This window comes from Lepeophtheirus salmonis, chromosome 6, assembly GCF_016086655.4.
Source record: "Lepeophtheirus salmonis chromosome 6, UVic_Lsal_1.4, whole genome shotgun sequence".
Taxonomy (NCBI): Eukaryota; Metazoa; Arthropoda; class Copepoda; order Siphonostomatoida; family Caligidae; genus Lepeophtheirus; species Lepeophtheirus salmonis.
This window is the reverse complement of record NC_052136.2, coordinates 24,286,833-24,311,326: the sequence shown is the minus strand read 5'-3', so window position 1 is coordinate 24,311,326 and position 24,494 is coordinate 24,286,833. Positions and strand designations below refer to the sequence as shown.

The window sequence follows — 24,494 nt, the reverse complement described above, 5'->3', positions numbered from 1 at the left end:
TTAAAATCCTCAAATTTGGACATTTCAATTTTTATAGGGATCCTTATATGTTGGGGAGGGATATCCTCTATGGTTAAGTCAACAAAGGATACCATACTATCTTATATTATCAGGTTAAGTAAAGAGTACTGATCGTTTTTTGGCTTGATGTATTGATTAATACATTACATTAAATTATGCTTAAAGGTTAAGCGTACACTTAAAACAAGTTCATTTACAATTTGATACATTCTTTAGTATCAATACGACCAAGATGAAAAAAGCGGAGCAGGGGGCAAAAAAAAAAAAAAAATAATTACTTCCTGTTTATGGACCCAATATTGTATCAAATGCAACAGTTAAGTGGTGGTTCCAACAATGATGTCCTAGTAATATGGATAAAATAAAATAAATGCTCGAGTTGAACCGGTATGTGAGTACTTATTCTATTGCCCAGAAACTGAAGATTAGTCAGAAAACTGTTTGGAACCATTTATATCGGATAATCCCAAGTATATTAATTTTACTGTCAGAATAAATCGAATAAATAATAGCCGAACTTTTTACTTCCCCTATTATTTATTGAAGTCAATATTCACTAGTAAATGATTATATTTATACAACAAAAAGTCAAAATATTTAGTCCTTTTTCTCTTTATATAATACGAAACTTGTGAAAATTGTCCATTTTTGCACTTTTTTCATCTTTAAAGTACACACACCTTGTCAAAAACCGCATGAAGGACTTAAAATTTCACCAATTGCGTTTTGTGATATCTCAAAAAATCATTTCTACTTGCTTTTGTATTGATGGACCAGATTTGTGAGATTGTTAATCGTGATCATTCAATATTTAATTATTTGTTCATAGTTGTATTTCACACTATATTTATTTCTAATCTGAGTGCTGAGTGTATTGCACAAGAATGAAGAATATTGAACTGATGAAATCAAATTTAAAAGAGAATGAATTATAATCATTACACATCATTTTAAGAACAGTAGGACTTCACATGCAATTAATACATTAATTGCAATATATCTCAGGGACATGATGATGTTTATGGTAGTGATGTAGTTAGTTCTTAAAAACAATTTTTGAAGCTCTTGGTTCATAGGTGAATATTGAAATTAAGATTAAGGGTAAAGATATGGGGGATTCACATTTTCTGGGATACGGTCGGTTCAGATCTTAATACCTAAATGTTCGATTAAATTTTGCACCCCCCCCCCAAATTAAGGAATCTTTTCTTTTTATTAGAATTTTATTGTCATTCGAGAAAATTATGCAGCAGAGGGGAAATTTTAATTTTTGTGAGTATCTATGGATTTTTAATTTTTTTTCTTTTTTTCAAAAACTAATCATCATATAAAACAATTTAAAAAAAACAACATCTAAGATATAAGTATATTACTGCCATACGTTAACTTTTTCTCACTTTTTATATACACACGATGGGTTTCTCTTGTTTTTCCCTGTATATGTCCAGCGAACATCTCTGCTTCACTTTTGAATACAGATCTGTTAGCAAAATTGAAAAGATAGTTGTCTCGATTTTCAAGGACATTTTACCCGAAGTTCGGACCTAAACAACATAAAATACTGTTTAAAGTTACATGCTTGCTTTTATTAACTTATTGCTGCTGAAACTATGAATAACCCAATATTATTACTATTAGTACATAATTATTCGTTATTATTAGAATTGCTGTTACAATCCCATTGTAATAGCCACACGATACAGTTGTTTATGTAAATGTTGTTTCAAGTACACAGGAAGATAAATAGAGATGCTACAATCGATATAGATAATATCTCTTTTTTCTATAACTAGGATTAGGTATTAAGAAATATTATAAGTTTTTTTTGATAAAAAGAACAAAAAAAAACCTTGGATACTTTTAAGTTCCGTAAAAGTTCAAGTACCCAAAGTTTATTAGTATATCGGATAATATAAGTTTACATATACCGAGCCCGAGTTCTTCGTATCTGGATTCAAGACCCTTGTTATCTTTATTAAGCAATGCTGTTAGCTTTTTAAAATTCTGTAAAAGTTCAAATACAAGAACCCGGTTTGGGTCTCAGATCTTTTTGGAGAATACAAGTTTAATTACACAGTAGAAGGGTACTTCGGATCCGGGTTCAAGACCCCTTTTATCTCTAATTAAGAGTGAGGTGAGTAAGAGTTTAATTTGAGTACTTCTTTATATGTATGTACCTTTATACAATACATTTTGAGGATCAGAAGAGAAGAGGCTGACCTTCTAACCCTCCTGCAAATTCCCCCTATGTCTGGATCCTGCAAATGAATGTTTTTGTCTTGGCAAGGAAGTGGGAGGTAAGAGTGAGGAGGATGTTACAAAAAACCTTTTTATCCGGCTGTAGCACCCTTTTCATCCACCTCCCTCGACTTACAGGGTTACGTATGGAACTCTATTATATCTGGAATAGAAACGACTAATTTTTCTTAAAGTGTAAAATAATCTATATTAATATAGCTAATTTAGTCTGTCCGTCTGTTTTTTTGTTTAATTGCCCTGGTAAGAACTCATTTTTAACAAGAAGCGCATCATATTAAAAAAGGAGAGAAAAAGGAGGACATTTAAGCATGTAAATGCTAACCAATTTTCTGCGTGTATTTTTGTTACTGTTGGCCACTTAAACAATGTTTTTATTTTCCCAAACTGTTATTATTATTCTTTCCTTCTTGAGGAGAAAACATCTATGTGTTGAGTAATTACGCGTGAGTGTGATCATAAAAGTCTAATAATAACACTAAGGAATTCTTGGGGATTCTTCTTCTATATTATTAAAGCAATGTTAGTCTGTGCCACATCACCTATTTACTTCAGGAAATGTAGGGCACTACCACTAGTAACTCATAACAGTAAAATAAGGGCTGAGTATAGTACTAATCAAGATAAATAGAAATGCTACGTTCGATATAGACAATATCTGTTTTTAAAACTAGTATTAAGTATTAAGCAATACTTTAAACTTTTTTATCTACAATACTTGGAGTGCCCAAAGCTTGTTCGGATAATACAAATTTACTTAAAGTGTACCCGAGTACTTCTGATTCGGATCCAAGACACGTCCAATCTTTATTAAGTATTACTATAAGTATTTTTAGATCCAAACAATCACTTGGATCTTTTTTAAGATTCATAAAAGTTCAAGTAGCCGAAGTCAGTTTGGATATCAGATCTTTTTTGGATAATACAAGTTTACTTATACCGTACCCGTGTCCAATAGCCGTCCTTTCTCTACTCATGATATGTAAAAAATCGTATTTTTGAAGTTATTTCATAGTTTAGAATAAGAATGTTTGTTAATTAAAAGGATTATTTTACAAAATTAAGCTAAAATTAAATTTGAAGTTTTTAAATAATACCTTTTAGTAATCTTGTATTGTAAATATAAATTTAGAATGTAATATGAAGGAAAAGAGGTATTAGGATAATGCACGCTTTACATGGTGCAAAAATGTATTTTTTCTTCATGTTTCTCCCTTTTTTTGGTATGCTAAAAAGGTATTTTCAAACTAAAAATGTTTTTGAACTTATACATATAGTTTATATATGTACATATACAGTATGCGCCATAATGTCTTGTGAGGGATAAATATAATTCAAACTCAAAGCTCTTGCAAAAAGGTTTGACGAATTATCCCAATATATTTTTAACGTTTTGATTTGTTTATTTAATAAATGCCTGTAAGGTAGCAATACAAGCTTCCCATCTAGGCCTAAAGGACTTGTATACTCTTCAGAAATACTCTTCTGATATTTTGTTCCATTCCTTTGTAATGAAGGACCTAAGGCTGTTGGCATTGTGATGATAAGTGTGATAGGCTCTAGCTTCCACATGCTGGTATATACTCAAGTGAAGTGGATTCAGGTTTGGGTTTGATGGTGGGCATAATCCTTCGACCAAAATCCACTTGACTTCTTTTTTTTTTTTCATCAAATAGGCTTGAACTGTATTGCTGTTATATGTGGAAGAACCATCCTGCATCTAAAAAAAGTTACCTTCGCCATAGGTAGCCTCAAGGAGTGGCATCACTTTTTGGATGGTCAGTATGTGAATGCATCTACTGTGTCTTCAATAAGTATGGGAGGGAAAACTTTTCCATCAGAGCCAACATGACCAAACATCATGACTCTTATAGGTTGTTTGGACTTTGTCACATATATCTCAGAGGCCAATTGCGATCACCTTTTCGAGAGATAACACGGTCTGGAAACTTTCCCCGTAAGAGAACTATGGGGTTTTTTTTTTTTTTTTTTGTGTGGCACGTAGCACCATCTTGTTGAAAGTAAACGTTGTTTAGATCAATACCATCCAATTCCAGCCATAAAAAATCATTAATCATCTCTCAATAGCACAGTAACTGTTGCTCCAGCCTCACTTTAGATAAAGTAAGATACAATGACCCCGCCGGGCCATGAGCCACACCAAACACTTACATGTTGAGGATGAAGAGGTTTTTCAACAATACATTTTGGGTTTTCCGAGCCCCAGATGTGACAGTTTTGCTTCTTGACGTAGCCATTAAAATTACTTTCGTTTTACGAACCGTCTTTGCCAGGTTTTTCCCATTTTTATAGTGAATTTTAATAATTTCAATGCGTTGTTGAAGCGTGTATCATTCCATTTTTATTAATGGCATAGTTTGTACCAGTCAAATGTAAACAAATTAGAGCTTCAAAAGTGACATCTACCGAAATAACGGGCTATTCAAAATAACACCTATTATTGGAAACTCCTGTAAAAACATTCGTTTTTAGAAAAGAAAAAATGATATTTATTGTGTTTTAGTTTATTTAGTCGTGAAGAAACTATACCGAGAGATCCATTAAAATCTGAACACTTTGAATTTTAAACTTTCACAAGTTATAATTTATTAATCAGCAATAGAATTTCAACAAAATTAATACCAGAAATAGGTAGATGTGTGTGTGTGTGAGCTCTCTTAATAGTTATTTAGCCGCCCTTAGCCCCAATGATGGTTTCAAAGAGGTGGAAAAGGACCAGGCACCCACTGCGGCTGTAGTTCTATGCCATGGAGTCCTAGTGGCTGACAGTGGCTTTGAGGGCTTGGGTTTTTGGATGACGGACACTGCAGGCTTCCCCATTGACATACACAAACGTGTAGTCGAGAGGGCCAACACCGTCAAAAAAAAATGTTCCTAATAACTCAAAAGACTCATTCAAAAAAGTTTTGCAACGGAGAAGATTGTTTTCTTTCCATCCTGGTGTCAAAAGTGGCCTCTCCATCCTCACAAGGATCATTCTATCCACTCTGGACAGTCTAGTGTGAAAGCCCAAGATCTCTTGTATGGTCCCTCATGGATTTGAGTTGATTGACCTTGGCTGTTTTCTTTAACTCCTCCAGGCACAGTTTGGTCTATTTGACAGAGCCCTTCAACTTTTCCAAAGTTTCGGATTTTTTGACGGCGTAGAAGGTAGTCTTGGAGACGCCCAACTGCTTGGATTGCACAAATGAAACTTCGTCGATATCTTTCAAGTATCATTTCCTCGGCTTGTAAGTGAGCTAGAGAGCTCAGGTTTGTTTTATAACTAATTGATTATGCTTTAATATATCGAAATATGAATTAATTTCAATCACTCAGCCTTCATTAATTATTGAATTAGTAAGTGTTCAGATTTCAATGAACTACCCGGTATGTCCTTTCTATATGTATACAGAGTAGGATTTGTGTTTATGTCCCCCCACTAACAGCTCCTTGCAGCTGATCTAATAAAGTTTCATGATGTCTAAGCTTCTCTCTTCCCAAGCATTCTTCAAAGAGTCAGGATTCCCACGTTCATATTTGTGTTTTTTTTATTTTTACATACCGACAGGAACTGCTTTATGCATTTGAGGCTATACTATAGCTAAAATACACATGTATAATTTTAAAACTTGAATACACCATCAAGGTTTGATCATTTTTTTATATAAAAAAAATTCGGATTATATAGATTATTATTTAATTTGATTTTACGTAGAAGTAGAAATAATAATTATTTTTGAATGGTTTTTGTCTATGTGTTTTTTTTTTTTTTTATATAAAGAAGGGATCTAATCCTTCTTCTTTTTTTAGAAATTCGATAATGATAATAAAAACACCAGCTAATAAATTTACGTGAGTAAAAATAATACTAAAAATACTCTAATAATAATATGATAGGTAGAATGGTTGGACGGTAGAATGGTGGTATTATTTTCATTTCCATTGTTTTCTCCCCCTTAAGGAATAATCTTTATATATATATATACAAATATTTATTTATGTTTTTTTTTGTTTTTACAATCTCTAAAAAAATTATTTTTAAATTTTATGTTATTATTATAACATATTTTGAAATTAAACCGTGAAGGAAAAAAGCTGTCTGTAATAATTATCATCAGGTTTTTTTTATAACAAGAAAATATTTATTGGTCCTATTTCTATGATAACTTATACTTTTTTTTAGTATCTAGCCTTAAAATATATTGCTAGATAATGTGCGACCCCTATACCTCTAATTGAGAGATTATTATAAAATTTGGATTGCCTTTTATGTAAATGGATTGGTTAAAGGTTATTGGTATCAACCTATAAATATATAAGTTATTTGACTATATTGATCAAAAATAAAGATACACAGACTCTACTTATATTGAAATATCGGTAAATAAAGTCAAAATTGAGACTCACAAACAAATAGCATTACAGTCTGTGGATGTACAAATAGGTTATAAACTAATCAATGTCTAAATTTGACGGATGTGTGGTGTATATTAACCAAACCAGGTATATTCAAGGTTTAATTTTAAGACACAGCAACTCGTTAAGAAGCGATCTGTATTTTTTTTTACAAGAGGAAGTATGGAAAACATCTTCTCAAATAAATAAGTTGAGCTAAATAATAAAAGTAAATCAAAAGCTCCTACAGTCAGTAGGTGGTACTCATTCCTCATAGAAATCCTGAATTAGTCAAGTATTTTAGAAAAAAAAATCTGATTTTAGTGATTGTTTACTGAAAAATTCGATAAACGCATCTTCCATATAAGACGACAGATGATTAACTGTGTCAGTAAAAGGAACGTATCCAGTTATATTTTTGTGGAGCACTATCTTCTGAAAAAATACTTTTTAAAACTATCCAGAAGAAACTTATAAAAAAATATTACAATTATCGTTACTTAAATTTTGATGTCACTTAAAGTAATATCAATTTAAATTATATTCCTCTTTTTTGAAAATTATTTCGCGACCCCTCCGTATTGTCCTACGACCCCCACTTTGGAAACGACGGACCATAAACCATGGAATTACTGACACATTCAGTAATCACGAATGCAGCATAGCTTGTTTTTCCTTTATTTACCCTATTGAAGGAATGGAGTAACGAATAACGTTCACTCTTTTTTCAATCACTCATTTTATATTCTCCTCGCGTGGGAATAAAAATCTTGCGTGATTATTCCAGGTCTCTAGAATTCCATTCTTATAAATTATGTTCTGTATGCGTTATAATGGCTAGTGAGTGAATTCAAAAGCTCCTTGCTTCTTATCGATTGATTCCAATGTTATAAAATTTTCAACCAGGTTTTGTGATATATTTCTTAATGTTACGTATTATTTATAAATCACTTCACTTCACAGATATTGATGATAAACACCAATGTTTAACAACCGAGGTATTTAAAACAACAACAAAAAATTAATATTTGAAGTAAATGAAGTGGTTTCTTTATTTTTCTTTTTTTTCATCGAGGATGTGCAAACTAGCCTAAAAAATATATGCGCAGATTTGTGCTGGAGACATATATATTGACATAGCCAAGATCTTTGGAGTTAATGTGAACACTGTCACCAACATAAAAAAGAAATTTGAAGCTACTGAAAGCTTAAAAACAGCAGGAGCAGTGTAACACCCTTCACAGTCCGTACCATGGCCAAAATCAAGGAGATAAACTTCATTAATAAATCTAATCCTTCAACTATCTTAATGAAGCTTGCAAGAAACAATAAAATCGCTAAAAAGACTATAACTTACTTCGTAAATAAATATTTTGGTTTAAAAAGCCTTGGGAAGAGCTGAATACAAATGTAGACAACCTTACAAAAGAAACGAGTCGAAAAATGCCAGCAGATTTTAAACATTCTCAAAAATCAGCAAATACGAAAGATGAGAGGATGTTTGTTGTGGATAAGATCTTCAATTCTCGCGACTTCTTCCTTTGGGGCCACGTCAAAGATAATGTCTACACCAACATCCCAGTGTCGATTCAAGACCTTACCAAGACCAAGTCCATGTATTACTATATATTACTTTTCTAAGTTATGAAAAAAAAATATATATATATATATATTAAATACGTTAAGATTCGTCAATTTATAAAAACAGCCTTGCCTATTTGTTACTTGAGTCTTTTAATTTGATAAAATATCGGAATAAAATCATTTATGATAAAAAATGCTCGAAAACTGAGAAAAAACAAATTGAACACAAACTAAAGTGTTCAAAACACATGCCGTCGGTGCAGATATTGTTATTTTATGGGAATAATGATTGTAAAGGGGATCTTTCAAAGCTCGTTTTTGTAAAATTTGCCTTTGGAAAGTTTGCCACGGGGAAAAGCTCGCCGGGAAAGGAATCCCCTTCCTTTATTTTATATAAGGGTATAACTAAAGCTGTGCTATTTGGTCAATTCTATTACTGTTTTGAGATTAGAAAAGGAAAACAGTTGGTAAAATTTCCCTTTTTTCTTATTTATTCATTCTATCTCAAATTGTTGTTGTGCTAAAATCTCCTCAAATAATCAATTGCACGCCGAGTACCTTAGATTTTCTACAATGAAATTAGTGAAATGCCAAAAAAAAATTCTCGCTACGCCTAGATTGAAATTAAATGGAGGCCATGAAATTTGGAGCTACCTACCGGACGATAACAAAATATTTGTCGAATATGCCGATGTAAGTACTCTTACAACCTTCATCCAGGGTCAAACGACACTTAATGTCTTCGTCCCACATCAAGAATATGAATACATACGAACAACATTTTACTCATGATGAGTCTGACAACTTTCACACCAACCTCTTAAAGATGCTATTTCCTGTAATATATCTTTTTTAACTGTGGAAAACCCCATTTTCTCAAAGTTTATGAAGAAATAGGCCGATAAAACCATCTTTAGTAGAAGGACTCTACATAGATTAATGAGGTTATCAGCAAGGATGCAACCTCCAAAATTAAAGGGAAAATTGGAGATAAGGATATTTTCATAGCTATTGATGAGACTAAAGACAACCTGGAAGATCAATGGTAGCTATATTATATATCCCTAAATTTTTGTTGGCCTTGAGAAAATTTAAAATCTTCTTTGGTCTTTCCAACTGTCCCATCTTCCTCTGTTCAGAGATAAGATGTCGTATTGCCCTCTTCTCTGATTTTGCACCAATGTTATCCCGTATTGAAAATAATAAAATGTTTACCTCTAGATAAGATCAACTCTGTAATAACGGTAATTAACTATAATACTAAACCAATTAGGGATGTAGGCTGTTTTATATAATTTACTTAATACTAATTTGAAGACACCAAATTTTAAGACAAATAAGGATTTCATTAGTTTAAGGTTTTTTACTAATTTTTGTTGGTTGTACCAAAAGGACTCAGTTAATGATTCCCATTTTTCAATTGGCTATCCCTATAATGTGATGTACAAGTATATGTTTCTTAAATTTCAGATCACTAGAGATGTTAATTCCTAACTATTGGACCTGGGTGGGTGAATTCTTTTGTTGAGAAAGGAAGCTGGACACATTGTTTAACATTTTCCAAGTAACACTCTAGTTAAAAATGTAGTATGAATATCACCTACTGAGTTAAAATCAGAGCAGATGATTTAATACTTGAAATTTAATCACTATATTTAAATGAAAGATAAACAATATTGTTGCTTTATCAGCATTAATACGTTTAGAAACTAGAATTAGCCCTCGGGTTAGCGCAAAACCTCCGTCTACAATCAAATTGAGTAATTTATCTCGATTTGTTTCAAAGTTATGGTCAATTATGCATTTTTTACGATTTGAGTTACTTTGACTTTTACCCCTCAAAATTTAATGACCTCACACTGTGATCATATGTAATCTCTTCGTATAAAGTGTGATCCTAATAGATATGTAACAAACGAACAAACAGAGGCAAAAACTTCCTTGGTGCAGGTAATTATAAGATTTATTGGGTACACTATTTTACATTCCATCGATTTAAAGGACTATTATTAACTTGACGGAAAAGTCCCTTAAACTAAGATTTGAGTGTATTTAATTTATAAATTTCAATATGCTGATTAATTAGGGATCTTTCACGACGTGCATAAAGTTTACGTTTTCTTCTATAAATTACTCAAATAATATAGTAGGATTTATTATTTACTAATCCATCTATGAATTCCCTGGATACCAAAATTTAAATATAGCTTTCCTCATATCCTACTCAAGCATAATTTCGAGGGAAATAAAAAACCCTGGCATGTGTTATGTATAGCTGGGTTCAAGGATGTTTTGCTCAATGAAGTTTCACCCTGCAAAAGTTTTGCCCTTATATACAAGTAAATATTTTGAAAAAAAAAATATCTTCTCACATATAATTTAAGGTTTAAAATGGGTCTCCCTCTTCATAAAGTAATTTGTAATGCGTGTTTGCATTCGTTAACGTAAAATGAACGCATTTAATTCGATTTTAATATATTTGAAGAACAAGAAAATATCATACAAGAATGTTGCACTATTTAACATAAAAGTATTTTCAACCACTGCCCAAGGAAACATGAAATTAAACTCAATTCTTAGAAATAATGACTGCCAACGATTGCTGATGGAGTATTCCATGGAGTACTAAAATTCCTAAAAGTTGAAGTAGCAGACTGTATTTATTCAAATTTATTTGTTCGTATACTTTCTTCCTCTTTCCCCTGAGGTAAAGTACACCCGAAAAAACCCGGTTCGAATTCATTATAATAAGAAAAAAAATAAAAAATAATATGACTGCTCTATATCCTAAATGAATTAAAATTCCGTCATTTTAAGCTATTCCATGTAAAAAATGAATTACAAAGGACTTCAAGTAAAGGAAGACCCTATTTTAAGCCCAAAAAAATAAACAAAATATAAATTTATGCTATAATATCAGGAACGCCCGCAGGGAAAGGGCTGGAGGGCCTGTAGCCCCCCAAAAATTATGGGATTTTTAATATTTACTAAAAAATTTAATATTAGAAATTTAATTTTTCCAAAAAATTTAATTGTCTGTGAATAGCTATGGATTTTAGAAATTTTTCCCCGACAAATTTAATATTTGAAATTTTCTTAAAAAAAAATTTATATTTGAAATTTAATTTTTGGAATATTTTTCCAAAAAATTTCAGTTTTTTTGTGAAAAGATCTGGATTTTTAAAGTTTTTTCGAATTTTTTTTATTTTTGTGAACAATTCTGAATTTTTTTGAGATAAGTTATGGATTTTTGAAATTTTTCTTCAAAAATTTTAACAATTGAATTTTTTTTCCAAAAAATTTAATTTTTCAATTTTTCTCCAAAAAATTGAAATTGTTGGAATTAAAAAAGAAAGATAAATATCCTAAAACCTCTCCCAAAATATAATCCTGCAGATGATTCTGAATATAAATATGAGGTTAAAGGTTCCCAGGGTGGAAATTCCTGGGGGAATCTTCCCGTCACAGTATAGCTGCACTCTGATCAAACTAATTTATACATTTCTTATTAGAAAAAGTAGCCATTAGCGATAAATAATATATTCAAACTGACTTCAAATGTTTTGAAATTTATTTGACAAACCTATTTTGCAATTTTTTCATGCGTGTATAGGTACAATTGTTATATTTTGAATGGTTGAATACCCTTATTGTCAAAAATTGCAATTATTTTAAAACGATAAACATCTCATCGATAAGTAAAAATTAATTGCAATATAAGAATATATAAATCATTCATAAGTTTCCTTATTTTTGTGTTTCATAAATGATCAATTCCATGATTATCTAACTATGTTCGTATGTAGTATCTATGCATTTGAAAGAGGGGCTTCCTACTAGAAATAAAATTTGTTAAATGTTTTATGACTAAAGCCATGTATTAAAAAAGAGTGACAAAACGCATCTGTTAGCTTTATAAGTTGTTACCCTTATTGTACATATCTAGCAATCTTTCTGAAACCGAAATTAAGGGATAAAATCAGTTGGTAGTTAGATGTATAATTATTGCCAACAATTAAACTATATCTAAATAACAGTTTAAAATTAATCATAGCTTCAAAAGAGTTCATTCAAATTCAACCAATCAATGTTCAGAAACTGATAAGCTGAAAAGAAGCAGACAGATTGATATCTCACAACAAAATACAGAGTACATTTTTGTGTTAGCGGGAAAAGGAGATTTATTTCACTACCGAAAAAACCCGGATTCCTAGAATAGATCACTTTGAAAGTATATATATTTAGGTCAGTTACTAACAGAGAGGAATCATTTTATCATGACTTAGGCAATATTTGTTCCCCTTCACTGATTATTGATTCAATTAATTAGGACAGTGTTTTTTTTTTAAATGTTCCTACAATTGGTGAGATGGAGTTGCACTGATTAATTGTAAGTAAAAATTATAGTATTACATTACTCCGTCAGGCCTAGAAATTGTCTTTTGAAGTCCAAATACATTAAGTATATTTTCTTCTCTAGGAACTATCAGAGACACGAACCTACTCACATTGAGTGGAAGAGAACAATTTATCCCAAACACGTTGTTCATTGAGGTACTTTTCATTCAAACTTTTTAAATTGTGTAAAACCTGAGAATAGATCAAAATCTTCTAGCATTACTATTCTTTAAAGCTTTGAAAATCTGACAATTTTTTGACACGTTGTTGTTGCTATATACAGCTAAAATTTCCTTAACACCTCTTCTCTGATGAGAGTAAACCCCTATTTTTGTGATATTTATCAGTTATATTACTTATGTAACTAATACTGAATATAAATGGATTAACATGTAAATAGAGTTAGGGATGTATTAACAATATCTAATTTTTATTGCACCTAATCGTTAACATCATTGATTCAATGAGGTTATCTATATTTATGAAGAAAAAAAAATGAATGTAAATTTGTACATACTAACATGAATTATAATATAATATTAATATCCTAGGGAACTAAAATCTGAATACAAAAATGTAAATAATTGATTGAAAATCCTAAAGTTGATTATACATCTATTTTCTTTCCCCATTGGTCATCAAATAAGGACCAAATATCGGGGGAAGCTAGATTAGCTGGAAAGGAATAGCTTTGATCTTCATAAAAACCAGCCTCATCTATTCTTGAAGTATCATAGGCCTTGTCCTTTCCTGAGTTATTTGATCCATTTAATCCATTGTTTTCTTCATATCTGTCCTCATTGGAGCTTTTACCATAGGTGGTTGAGGTCGAAAAAGGGTTCTTTAAAGACTCGTCGGTGAAAGATGGAGCAGTAGCAGAGTAAGAAGAGGCATATGTGTCCTGCTGTATGCTGAAGCTTGGGCTATAAGTGTCTTTAACTTCAAAGGGCGTAGGCTCTGGATCTGTTGGACTAAGCACTGATGCTTGCTCATAAGTAAGGCTAGGAAATGACGGGGAAGAATCTGACTGGGGGTTAAAAGATTGTTCTTCTACTTCGTAGGTAACTGGGGGAATTACTGATGGAGGAGAGTAGGACGATGGACTAGGTACTTTAATTGGGTTCAATAAAGGGGTTAATGTACCATAACTTGATTTCTTATCACTACTGTCAGGAGGCGAAGGCATGAACATGGCTTGATAAGCTGCGTTTGATGAGCTGCTATATCCTGTAGATGTTAGTTTTTTTTCATTTTTGGGAACAGGATTTTCATAAGACGTAATAATGTTAGCTGAGGGGATTCCGTATCCAGAAACAGGTTTACTTGCAGGAAGTGTTTCATAAGTTGGATCAACATCATATGAAGAAGAGGAAGAACCAGCATTATAGGTTGATTCTGGTTTATTTACTTGACTTACATAGGATGTTGAAGGTGATTGATTGCTGGCATAGTCGTCTGATGGTTCCCTAGAAGGGCTTTCATAGGTCTCGGATGAAGATTGATTACTACCTTCATAGGAGGAAGATGGTTGACGAGAGGGACTTTGGTTAGATGATGATGGATTATTTTTTTGTGAAGAACTGCTTTGAAATGATGAAGATTGGCTGTTGTAGGACGATGCTGGAGGGCTAGAAGGACTACCATATGATGAAGAAGAGGATTGGCTACTATAAGAGGATGATGGGGGGCTAGACGGACTTCCATAGGATGACGAGGAGGGTTGGCTACTGTAAGAGGAAGATGGGGAGCTGGAGGGGCTTCCATAGGATGAAGAAGAGGATTGGCTACTGTAAGAGGATGATGGAGAGCTGGAAGGGCCCCCATAAGATGAAGAAGAGGGTTGGCTACTGTAAGAGGACGATTGGGAGTTAGAAGGGCTTCCATAAGTTGTTGAAGAAGATTGACTATATGGCCGATCATTAGTCTTTATATTTTGTTTGGGTGGAAGTATAGGCTTTTTGGTCGAAGATGGTATTACAAAAGAACTTGGTCTACTTTGAGTTACTTCATAAGAATTAATCGGCTCATTATCTGGTTTGTGTGAGGATATGGAACTTTTTGAAGGCTTTGGATTCTTCTTTTTTGAGTTAACATGTCCTCTATAAATGGTTTGTGTGTTTAGAGATGGTCTCACATACGTCGAAGCAGTAACAGTGGTTGTGCTCTGGGTTGTCACTTTTTTGTAACTATATCTAGAGGTAGTTGACGTAGTTGTTTGGTCTACAGAATAACTATCTGATGGTTGATTTGACCCTTTTTGTTCCTTATTAGAATTAGATTGTCCTAATAATTGAAAAATTAAATTAAATTATCACAATAAAAAAATAAATTACATACCCCTACTTATTTTGGGAAAATCAAATTTGAAATTTGGAACAAAGTTTGGGAATAGCTCTGGGAAGTTAGGAGCTGGGAATGTTGGGAAATCCCTAATGTCGTTATTTAGATACGACGAAGTATCAAATCCTGAGGATGGTGCTTCATATTGAGGAGCTGTGGTTACGGGTGCTTTTGTTGTAGAGGATACACCATATGATGTTGGAGCCTCGGCTGATTCATAACTGCTTAAAGAAGGGACGTCAGGATAATTATAACTATTTGGAGCCGAAGTCAATTGTGGTTCATAATCGTTAGTTGAAGATATACCATTGTTATTTGAAGTGGATTTATATGTATTTGAGGCTGAGGCTTGAGAAGAGCCGTAATTATTTGAAGTTGGAGCCGGGGGGGAATTATAACTATTTGAGCTAGGTATATTGGCTGGCTTATAGCTATTAGGAGCTAGAACTGGGGGTGAGTTATAATTATTCGAGCTAGGTGCCTTGTCTGGCGTATAGCTATTAGAAGTTGGAGCTGGGGGTGAATCATAACTATTTGAGCTAGGTGCCTTGGCTGGCTTATAGCTATTAGAAGAAGGAGCTGGGGGTAAATTAAATTTATTCGAGCTAGGTGCAGTAGCTGGTTTATAAGTATTAGATGTTGGAGCTGGGGGTGAATTATAACTATTTGAGCTAGGTACCTTAGCTGGATTATAGCTATTGGAAGCAGGAGCCTGAGGTGAGCTGTAAGTACTGGTGGATGATGCTTTTACCGGTTTCTGAGTATTTGAAGCTGGAGCTTGTGGTGGATTGTAACTATTAGTGGCTGGGGCCTTTGCTGGTTTATAAGTATTGGAGGCTGGAGCAAGAGGTGAAGCGTAGCTATTTTTGACTGGGTTTTTGGCTGGCTTATAAGCATTTTGAGGTTTATAAGAATTCGAAACAGGAGATGGTCTATATTTATTAGAAGGTTTTTTTGGCTTGTATAAGGGAGCCTTTGGGCTACCATAAGTATTAGAAGAAGGGTTTGTTATTGGATTATAACTCTGAGAAGGTGGATGCTTGGGTGAGCCGTAGGAATTTGATGCAGGAGCCTGGGCTGGTTGAAACTTATTGGAAGTGGGAACTTTTGGCTTTCCATAATTGTTTGATGTCAGAGATTTAACTGAGTTATATTTGGTTGGTGCTGGAGTCTGAGGGGCTTTATAATCATTAATTACTGGAGGAGCTTGTTGTGATCCATATGAATCAGTAGAATCAATAGTTGGTGCTTTTGGCGAACCATAAGAATCATTTATGTCTACTGGGGGAGCTTTTGGAGATCCATAAGAATCATTTATATCCACTGGGGGAGCCTTTGGAGATCCATAAGAGTCTATAGGTTCTGCGAATGTTGGATTTTTGGTAGTAGCTGGCTGTTTATATTTTATATTTTGAGGATGTTTTCCATAGGAAGGTTTATATGCCGGTTTTCTGCTAGGGTGACCTCTGGGAGGATGAGGTTTGCCTCCGTAAGAAGGTTTTTTATTGTGGGGTCGCCTTGGTGGGTGTCGCTTTGGGGGACCATATGATGAAGGATGAGGACGTCTACGCCCCTTCGGTCTTCCACCAAAAAAGAACCTCTCTTCCGCCTTCGGTTGCTGTGCGTCTCCATTTTTTTTGGAGCTGTTGTTGTTGTTGCAACTGCTGAGTACCTTTTCTATGCTGAAATAAATCCTGTTTTGATCGTTGTTGGTTACTTGAATGCGGCCTTCGAAAAAAGGACGGATGTGCAGGAGGTTGTCGATTACGGCTAAAGTGAAGTGCAGATTCTGATGTTGATAGATCCATAGAATCTTCTGATCCAAGCCATTCCTCACAAGCTATTGTATTTATCATAAGTAGTAAGAGCAATGATGTCTGTAAAGAAAAATAATGCAAAACATAATGTACCATTGTGGACATAGAAACACATCTTAATAAAACAATGGATTAGTTACTTTAACAAGAAATCTCATTTTTAAGCACTTTAATCCAAGAATAAATTCCATATATTTTTCAATGTTGATATTAGAGGGTTGAGATTATAACTAATAGCAAGTAGATAGTTTTCGTTAACACGGAAACTCTCGAAAAATGACCTTATTTCAAATTTACACGCTTTTAAAAAAGAATTCATATAAGCAACTGCATACTTAGATACACACACACACACATATTTATGAAGAACAATGTGCGTTTGAAGCGCGAAATTATTTAACACACGTCCTACTATTATCCGTGCTTAACGAGAAGCGTAACAATTACATCATTATGACAAGTAGGTTTAATCTAGATTGAAAAGGACAATAGTACTCAAAAGTATTGACATCCCCAATGAATTTGCAATAAGTCGGAATCAAAATGTACCTGATGATAAATGAATAAAAAATTGACAAGTTCTTAGTTAACTTTATTTCTTACTATTCATATTTAAAAGCTTATGTAGGGAGGACATAGATGGTTATCAGACTTTTAATACTTTATTCAAAAGTTAAGGTCATACTTCGATCTGAAATTTAGCTTACTGATACTTCAAAGTTTTTCTACAAATGACTAAATTAAAAACTTGATCAACTTCAATATAATGCAGCTGTTTTTAACGTTTTCCCTGCATTACCCGATTTCCAAATCATAAAAAAACCATTCCCCAAAAAGGTTTAATAATGTGTGTAAAAATTATAACTTGTATAAGCAAATTGTTCAAGTTGAATATACTTTTGATGATTGATAGATTAATGATGTAATTTTTGTAGATTTTTAATGAAAATTACTTATTGATAAGCATTCTGTGGGGATTTATATAGTTCAAATATGTACAGTTGTATCACAAATAGATATTTTTTAAATAAGTAATTTTAATAGATTAAAATGAAATCAAATACTATTTAATAATTAAAATGACTAGTATTATAATCAAATAAGACATTATAAGACGAAGAAATTACATCTTGAACAATCTGCTGACACAAATTACAAATAACATATAATGTTGTGTACAAATTGCTATGCAAGTGATATCAAGTTATGTCCAAATGTCATTTTTAGCAAGATCTATAATTTAATGCACATTAATTATGATTTGGTGGATCCTGGAAAGAACTTCTGCTAATATGATTAATGGATCTGTCATTCACTATAATTTATTAATGTAAAATCTAAAGGAATCCTTCCGATTGATATAAGTAGATCTAATGTACTCATATTTACATATTCTTGAGTCATTAATCATATTTTTTTGATAGGTAATGTGAATAACTAAATAACTCTTTGAAACGAGTTATTTGTCAAAGAAAACTCGGTGGTGTAGAATTATTGTCAATTATAATTTTTTTAGAAACTGCTTTAGAAATGATTGAAAATAATATTTGAGTTATTTGCCATTTGCTCAGAAATTTTTGAAAAAAGATCAATAGAAAGCATTGGGATTAAAATGGTTGAAGTAAAAGTCCCAACAAAATAATTGAATTATCTCAGAATAAAAGAGATTTTTTGGGAAAAAAAATAATGCTACAATCAATTGGAAACTATAATGAAATGGCAAGAACCTGTGCCCGAATACAAAAGATTCAGAAACGGAAACTTCAATTAAAAGGAATTTATATTTTGTAGGCAAATCTTCGACAAGGAGATTGTTTTTTCAAATATTTTTGGAAACAGAGATAATTTAGAAAAAGCTAAGTTTAAATAATAAGACAAACAGGACCCAGGTACTGTTTTTATAACTTTTGAGCATGATTAAAAATACCACTCTTAGATATTTAGGTTTTTACATTAAATGGGATTCGTGAAAGAATAATAAGTTGAAATATAGTTGTATTTGGATACAAAGAAAAAAACAAAACAAAAAAAAACAACACTCAGAACTTGAACTTTGAAATTGGAATAACGACTTAAAAATAATTTTGTGTTAGGTGTTCTTTTCATTCGAAAAATAATTAAACAGAATGAAAGATTAGTGATAAATTAATCACTGTCATTAACAAGATTGCTTAAGGATTGAAAAAAATATTTTTAATCAAGAAAAAGGGTCTAATAAGTCAATCACTTTCATACAGAGTTTTTTTTGACAACAGACAACGATCTCCCATTTATTGTTATATGACTGAGAAATTGGGAAAGAATATTAAAAAATATTTAAAATGGGTGTTGATATTCCCAATGGGATCTCGGAAAAGCAAATTTTTAATTTTTTGGGACCTAGAAATTCCAAAATGAGATAGTGAGCTTATGTAATTTACATTAAGAGGAAAAAAATAATTTTAAACAAGCCATACCCATAAATTTGTCAAAGATCAAAGACTAATTCATATTTCTTTCGTTAGAAGGTGAAGTAATAATTAAACATTCACTTTTTGGATTGTTACTTATTTGTCCTTCGTTGGGCATCATTTGATTTTTTTGTTAATGCCCATAAAATTTTAATTGTAACATAAATTTTAAAAAACTTTGTCTAAAGGTTTTTGATTCTTTTCAACATGAGTTCGTACTTTATACTTAGTTCTTAAAGTAAACCTTCAATATGTATTCAACTTCTTGGAAATAATATTTTTTTGGGGAATTTTTGTAGGTGTAAAACCCTGAGAATGCCAGTGAAAATGGGATTCCCCCTATTGCTAATACTTTCAAATACTAAATATTACTGAAGGATATACTGTACTTGGGATGAGGATATTGCCATAATTGAATATTCACTGGATGATAAAATGGTACAATTTTTGACTATTTTAATAAAAATGACCAAAATATAAGTGTTCTTTCACACATTATAAAGTTCAATTGTCCACAGTGACATTACTCATAAATGCATATTAACAAAGTTATTTAATAGATCAAAATGAAATGATAGTAGCAATTAATAGTTGGTAATTAGAATGACTAAGGTTATAATTAAATAATGCATTTTAAGACGAGGTCATTTGCTTGTACAAGTTTTAACCTTTTCAACGTTTTTAGTTGTACACAACATATTCATTGAAAACATAATATCCTCAATCAGTAATTTTATATGCATATGAATATATTTTCTATTATCTAAGATTTGGTGGGGATAAACTTAATCTTTTTTAGCTATGAATAAGGATTTTATGCCTATTATTTTTATATACTTTACGTAGGTGGTGCGTTAACATAAAAGTAATCTTGAACAAAAATATAGAAAAGGAGAAAGTCCAAAGTTTTTTTACTATTAAAAACCCAATATTTCATAAAGATATTTATGTTAATTATGGGCTTTGTATTTAAGCCATTCTGGGATCAGTTAAGATAATTCAGAATTTTAGCTATCGTTTATAACATTTATTTGATTTAAGATAATTATATTGATACTGATATGCTCTCTTTTAACCATAAAATCTATGAATTTCTCATTCTTTTATTGCGATAATTAATTTTGGCTACTTTAAGTGGAATTCGCGTGCCTCTAAAGAATTATTTGTTGGTAAAAATTGTCAACAATTCGTTAGAAAATATACATATGTAATCAATACTCAATTTTGAAATAAATAATTCTAAATTGGTTTTGTGTTGACAGGCCACATATGTGTTGTGTATTTACATTAATTCTTTAGAATATTATATGAAATATACAATTTTATATTTATTAGAGGCTGGAAAAAGTCACTCATTTTGCTCCATGTTTGATTCAAGTCCATATAAATGTTATTCAGGAATGGAGATTGAGCAAAAAATGAGTGCCGTTCATTTTTTAGTGCTTGATTGCCTTAATAATGATAATAATAAAAAAGACTAATTCTAAAAATCATTGACCGGTATAATTATTTATCCGTTTGTCCGCTTTTCATGAAGAAGCTTAGGAATAGTCCATTGCGACATTCAACGAAGTACAACTACTAAATAAAGGGAAACTCATTGGTTACATTTATCCAATGAGTTTCAAAGGAATCTGATTCTGGTCACTGATGTTAAAATTAATGTAAAATCTGAAGTATTTCAACTTTTGTGGAGATAAGTCTGAAGTATTCAAATCCATATATATATTTAACAAATATTTGTATGACATACAAATATAATATTAACCTATTTACGGAAATATCCTTTTAATTTTTGTACAATCTTAATTACGGATAATGTCCCTAATTAAAATGATTTATCTTATTTGGAAAGTTTATACAAAATATTCAAAAACAAAACTTACGGATAAATTGATAGTCAAATTCATGAGAGACAAGATTCTTTCGAAAATGGGACATAATATATTGAAATTTAATTTAATATGAAATACCACAATGATCATTATTAACTATAAATAGTTATTATTACAAGTTTTCCATGTTCAAGGTTCCATTTAAAGACAAAAGTTTGAACAATAGCATTAGAATAAACACCTTCAATTTGGTTTTTCTAAAATTAAAAAGTTAATTTTCCTTCTAATAGCATTTGAACTGTTTTTATTTTAAAAATAAACAGCAAATAAGCCTCCCCCCACAGTGATAGGGTGCTCATTACCAATTTTTTTTTGAAGAAAGTGCAAATCCATTAATGTTCCCTTCTCGTTGTTAAGATCAAGATCAAAGCAAGTTGAATAATGTTATAAAATTTAAAAAAAGCTTAATATTAAAAAAAAATTTATAGCAAATTAAATTTTTTATGAATAGCTCCGGAATTTTTAATTTTTTTTCCCGTAAAATTGAATATATTTACCGAAATTTTTAAATTTTTCTATTTTTTGTTTCCAAAAAATTCCAAAAATCAAGCCCTCAACCGGAAAAAAACTAAACTAAAAATAAAACATGATTCTGCAGATGCCCCAATTAGTCCTTATTATATTAAATAAGAAAAGCCTATATAGCCTTCTTCGTGGGAAAGACGTTACATAAATATTAGTGTTGAAACTCGGCCCAAGACCGACTTTTTTCGGGTTTTGATCTTATGTAATTTTTTTTCTAGAATGACTTGAACCAATATTTCGGTATAGATCGCGATGTCAGACCGTAGATTAAAAATTTCAACGTTTTCAAATCTTGAGCCGACTTTTTCAGTCTTAACCTATTGGTCGATTTTTTTCCTATCCTGAATTATTCGTCAAAGATTAATGATACACATTTAACTTTATATTATGGTTAATTAAGTTAAAGTTCACATCTTTGAAACAAACCTGACCTCATGCAAATTTCATCTATACAAAAGTTATAGACTGAATTTTAAATGAGACCGATATACAGGGTTGAGCAGCAAAACGTGGACTGTTAATTAATGTTAATTTTCTCATTGGGTTAGGCATTATTTTTTGATATTCTAGTTCTGCCATACTTTCTACATAAACTAATTCTAATAAAAATTTTGTCATCATGAGAGAGAAAAAAGCAAAAAGGCGGCACATCTCTAATCTCCTAGATACTGCAGTTGAAGTGGATAGGGTTATGAAAATTGTAAAGTGCTCCAGAAGACTGGTTTTCAAGGTTGCCAAGATGAAGAATGATAGAAAATATCTCTCCAGGAAAGCAGGAAGTGTAAAACACCATTTAAAGAGGGATTCGGTGTTCCTGTCCAGCATGGAAAAAAAGATCAAGGAGGAGCCCACCAAAATGCCTCCCCAACGACTTATCCGTGGCTCCTTGGAGCATCAGGAGGGCTGTGAAATACGACTTTGGATTTTCCTCATGCACGTTGACCCCACACCGCGTTTTGACAAAGGTCATGAAGGCCAGGTACCTCTCAAGTCCCCGTGTTGCTGCCAACCCTCTAGACTGAACTTCTTTAATAGTCCCAGACCGGTTTAAGATTTTCAGACCGAAACCCAAAACAAAATATTAAATATGTATCTCTTTACATATTTTTTAAAAAACCAATTGAACATTAAATACAAAGCACGATGTAAGTGATAAATGGATTATTTCCAGAAGCTAAAAAAGTTTGCTTATATAAATTTTCGACCATAAGCTATTTATGGTTAAAGTATTTCATCATATTCAAGAAAAAACATTTAGAAAAAAAAATGAAGTATAAGAAAAATAAAATATGAAACCATATGTCTTAAATATTTCATATTGTATCAATATTCTTATACAAAAAAGTTTCTTTTTTCATTCTTTCTTTTCTTTCAACAACCTTGGTTGGATAATTTCATAGAAAAATATACATATATTATTCATCTGTTAGGAAATATATAGAAAAGAGTTATTAAGTCATTTTGTATTGTTCATTAACAGTAAGTATCTGAAGAGTTTAGTGAGCCTAATCATTTTATTTAGGTTGCATTTGAGGAATGAAGAGATTCATTCGCGGTTTTATTTTTGAAATATAAATACTACTTATTTTTCATTACGTATATATGTATGTATTATCCATACCATTGTTGTAACAATACAAAAATATTATTTTCCTGCTATGCATTTCTAGTAATACGACTTAATCTTTTTTGCAACCGGCATTGACAATGGTTTTATCAATTATTATGTTAATATTTGTACAAGTATTTGTTATAAATGTGCTTGTTTTATCATACCTAAGCGGTTTAACAATATTATTTCTATTTTTAGCAAAGACATTAAACGACATAAGAAGATTATGACTTTATTTCTACAAGAGTTGTAAATATTTAGTATTTTTAGTATGATAAAAAAAGGAGCTGAAAATTAAGGAGATAATACCCTATGTTAATTATATGTTTCCAATATTAAAAATTGACCTAAAGAATCAACCCCAAACGAGGGTACATAGGGCAATGAGGCATAAATCTACTTTGACAGTTACTCCACCAAATGTTTATTTTACTTTAATATTAGTCAAAATGATGCCTTCTAGAGGGCCTTTTAATATATGGGATGTATTTCAATTAGAAATAGCGGGGATGGGACCAATTTTAAGTCTCATATTAAGGACCCTGTGTTCAAGCAGGTCGGTTTTGAATATATATTTTACGTAATTGGAGACCATTGTTCTTGCATATTATTTAAAAGAAAAACATACAAAAATTGATTGGGGAAACTGTGAATATATTATTTTAGGGGTCCTTTGATAACTCCTGAAAATGGGGCAATACGAACCAATATACTTACTGTTATGGCAAATTTCTTGAATTTGTAAATGTTATCCCAGTAATATGAAAATAATAACGTATTGGCTCATCGTAAAAAAATCTCAAACAGCGTCTCTTTGAAAGAAATACGAATTTAACTTGCTTTGGGAAAGAATCGTTCTTTATTTTATAAACATATAAGCAAAAAAAAAAAAAAAAGAAAAAAAAAAATAAGTCAGTGACTTTGAATTAAAAAAATTCTCCACTTCTAATCAAAAACTGAAGTAATTTAAAAAATCAATAATCTTTGATTTTTACCTAATAAAAAATTATTTTTGTTCTTAAAATTGAGCAAGGGTTCTAATTTAAAAAAAAATTGAAAATGTCAGTGTGGCAAGTTAACCATAAAAGCAAATGCAAGGTGGGATTCTTTTAAATCTAATTATTCGATGTTTATGTTTTTGAAAGTATTATTCAAATTTAAATTTCTTATACATGACGAGGAATTTTCCCAAATGCAG

General features: G+C 31.5%; 1 protein-coding gene across 1 annotated transcript in view; it reads right to left on the bottom strand.

Moving 5' to 3' along the window:
• Nucleotides 1-13,066: 13,066 nt before the first annotated feature.
• LOC121120005 (uncharacterized) overlaps nt 13,067-24,494 on the bottom strand; it is a 104,447-nt gene continuing 93,019 nt past the window's right edge. The window contains exons 3-5 of the mRNA XM_071889341.1: nt 16,908-16,929; nt 15,001-16,837; nt 13,067-14,940 (exon numbers count right to left, since the gene is read on the bottom strand). Coding sequence (XP_071745442.1) covers nt 13,265-14,940; nt 15,001-16,837; nt 16,908-16,929 — 3,535 coding nt within the window. The 3' untranslated portion in view covers nt 13,067-13,264. The remainder of the gene's footprint in view (nt 14,941-15,000; nt 16,838-16,907; nt 16,930-24,494) is intronic.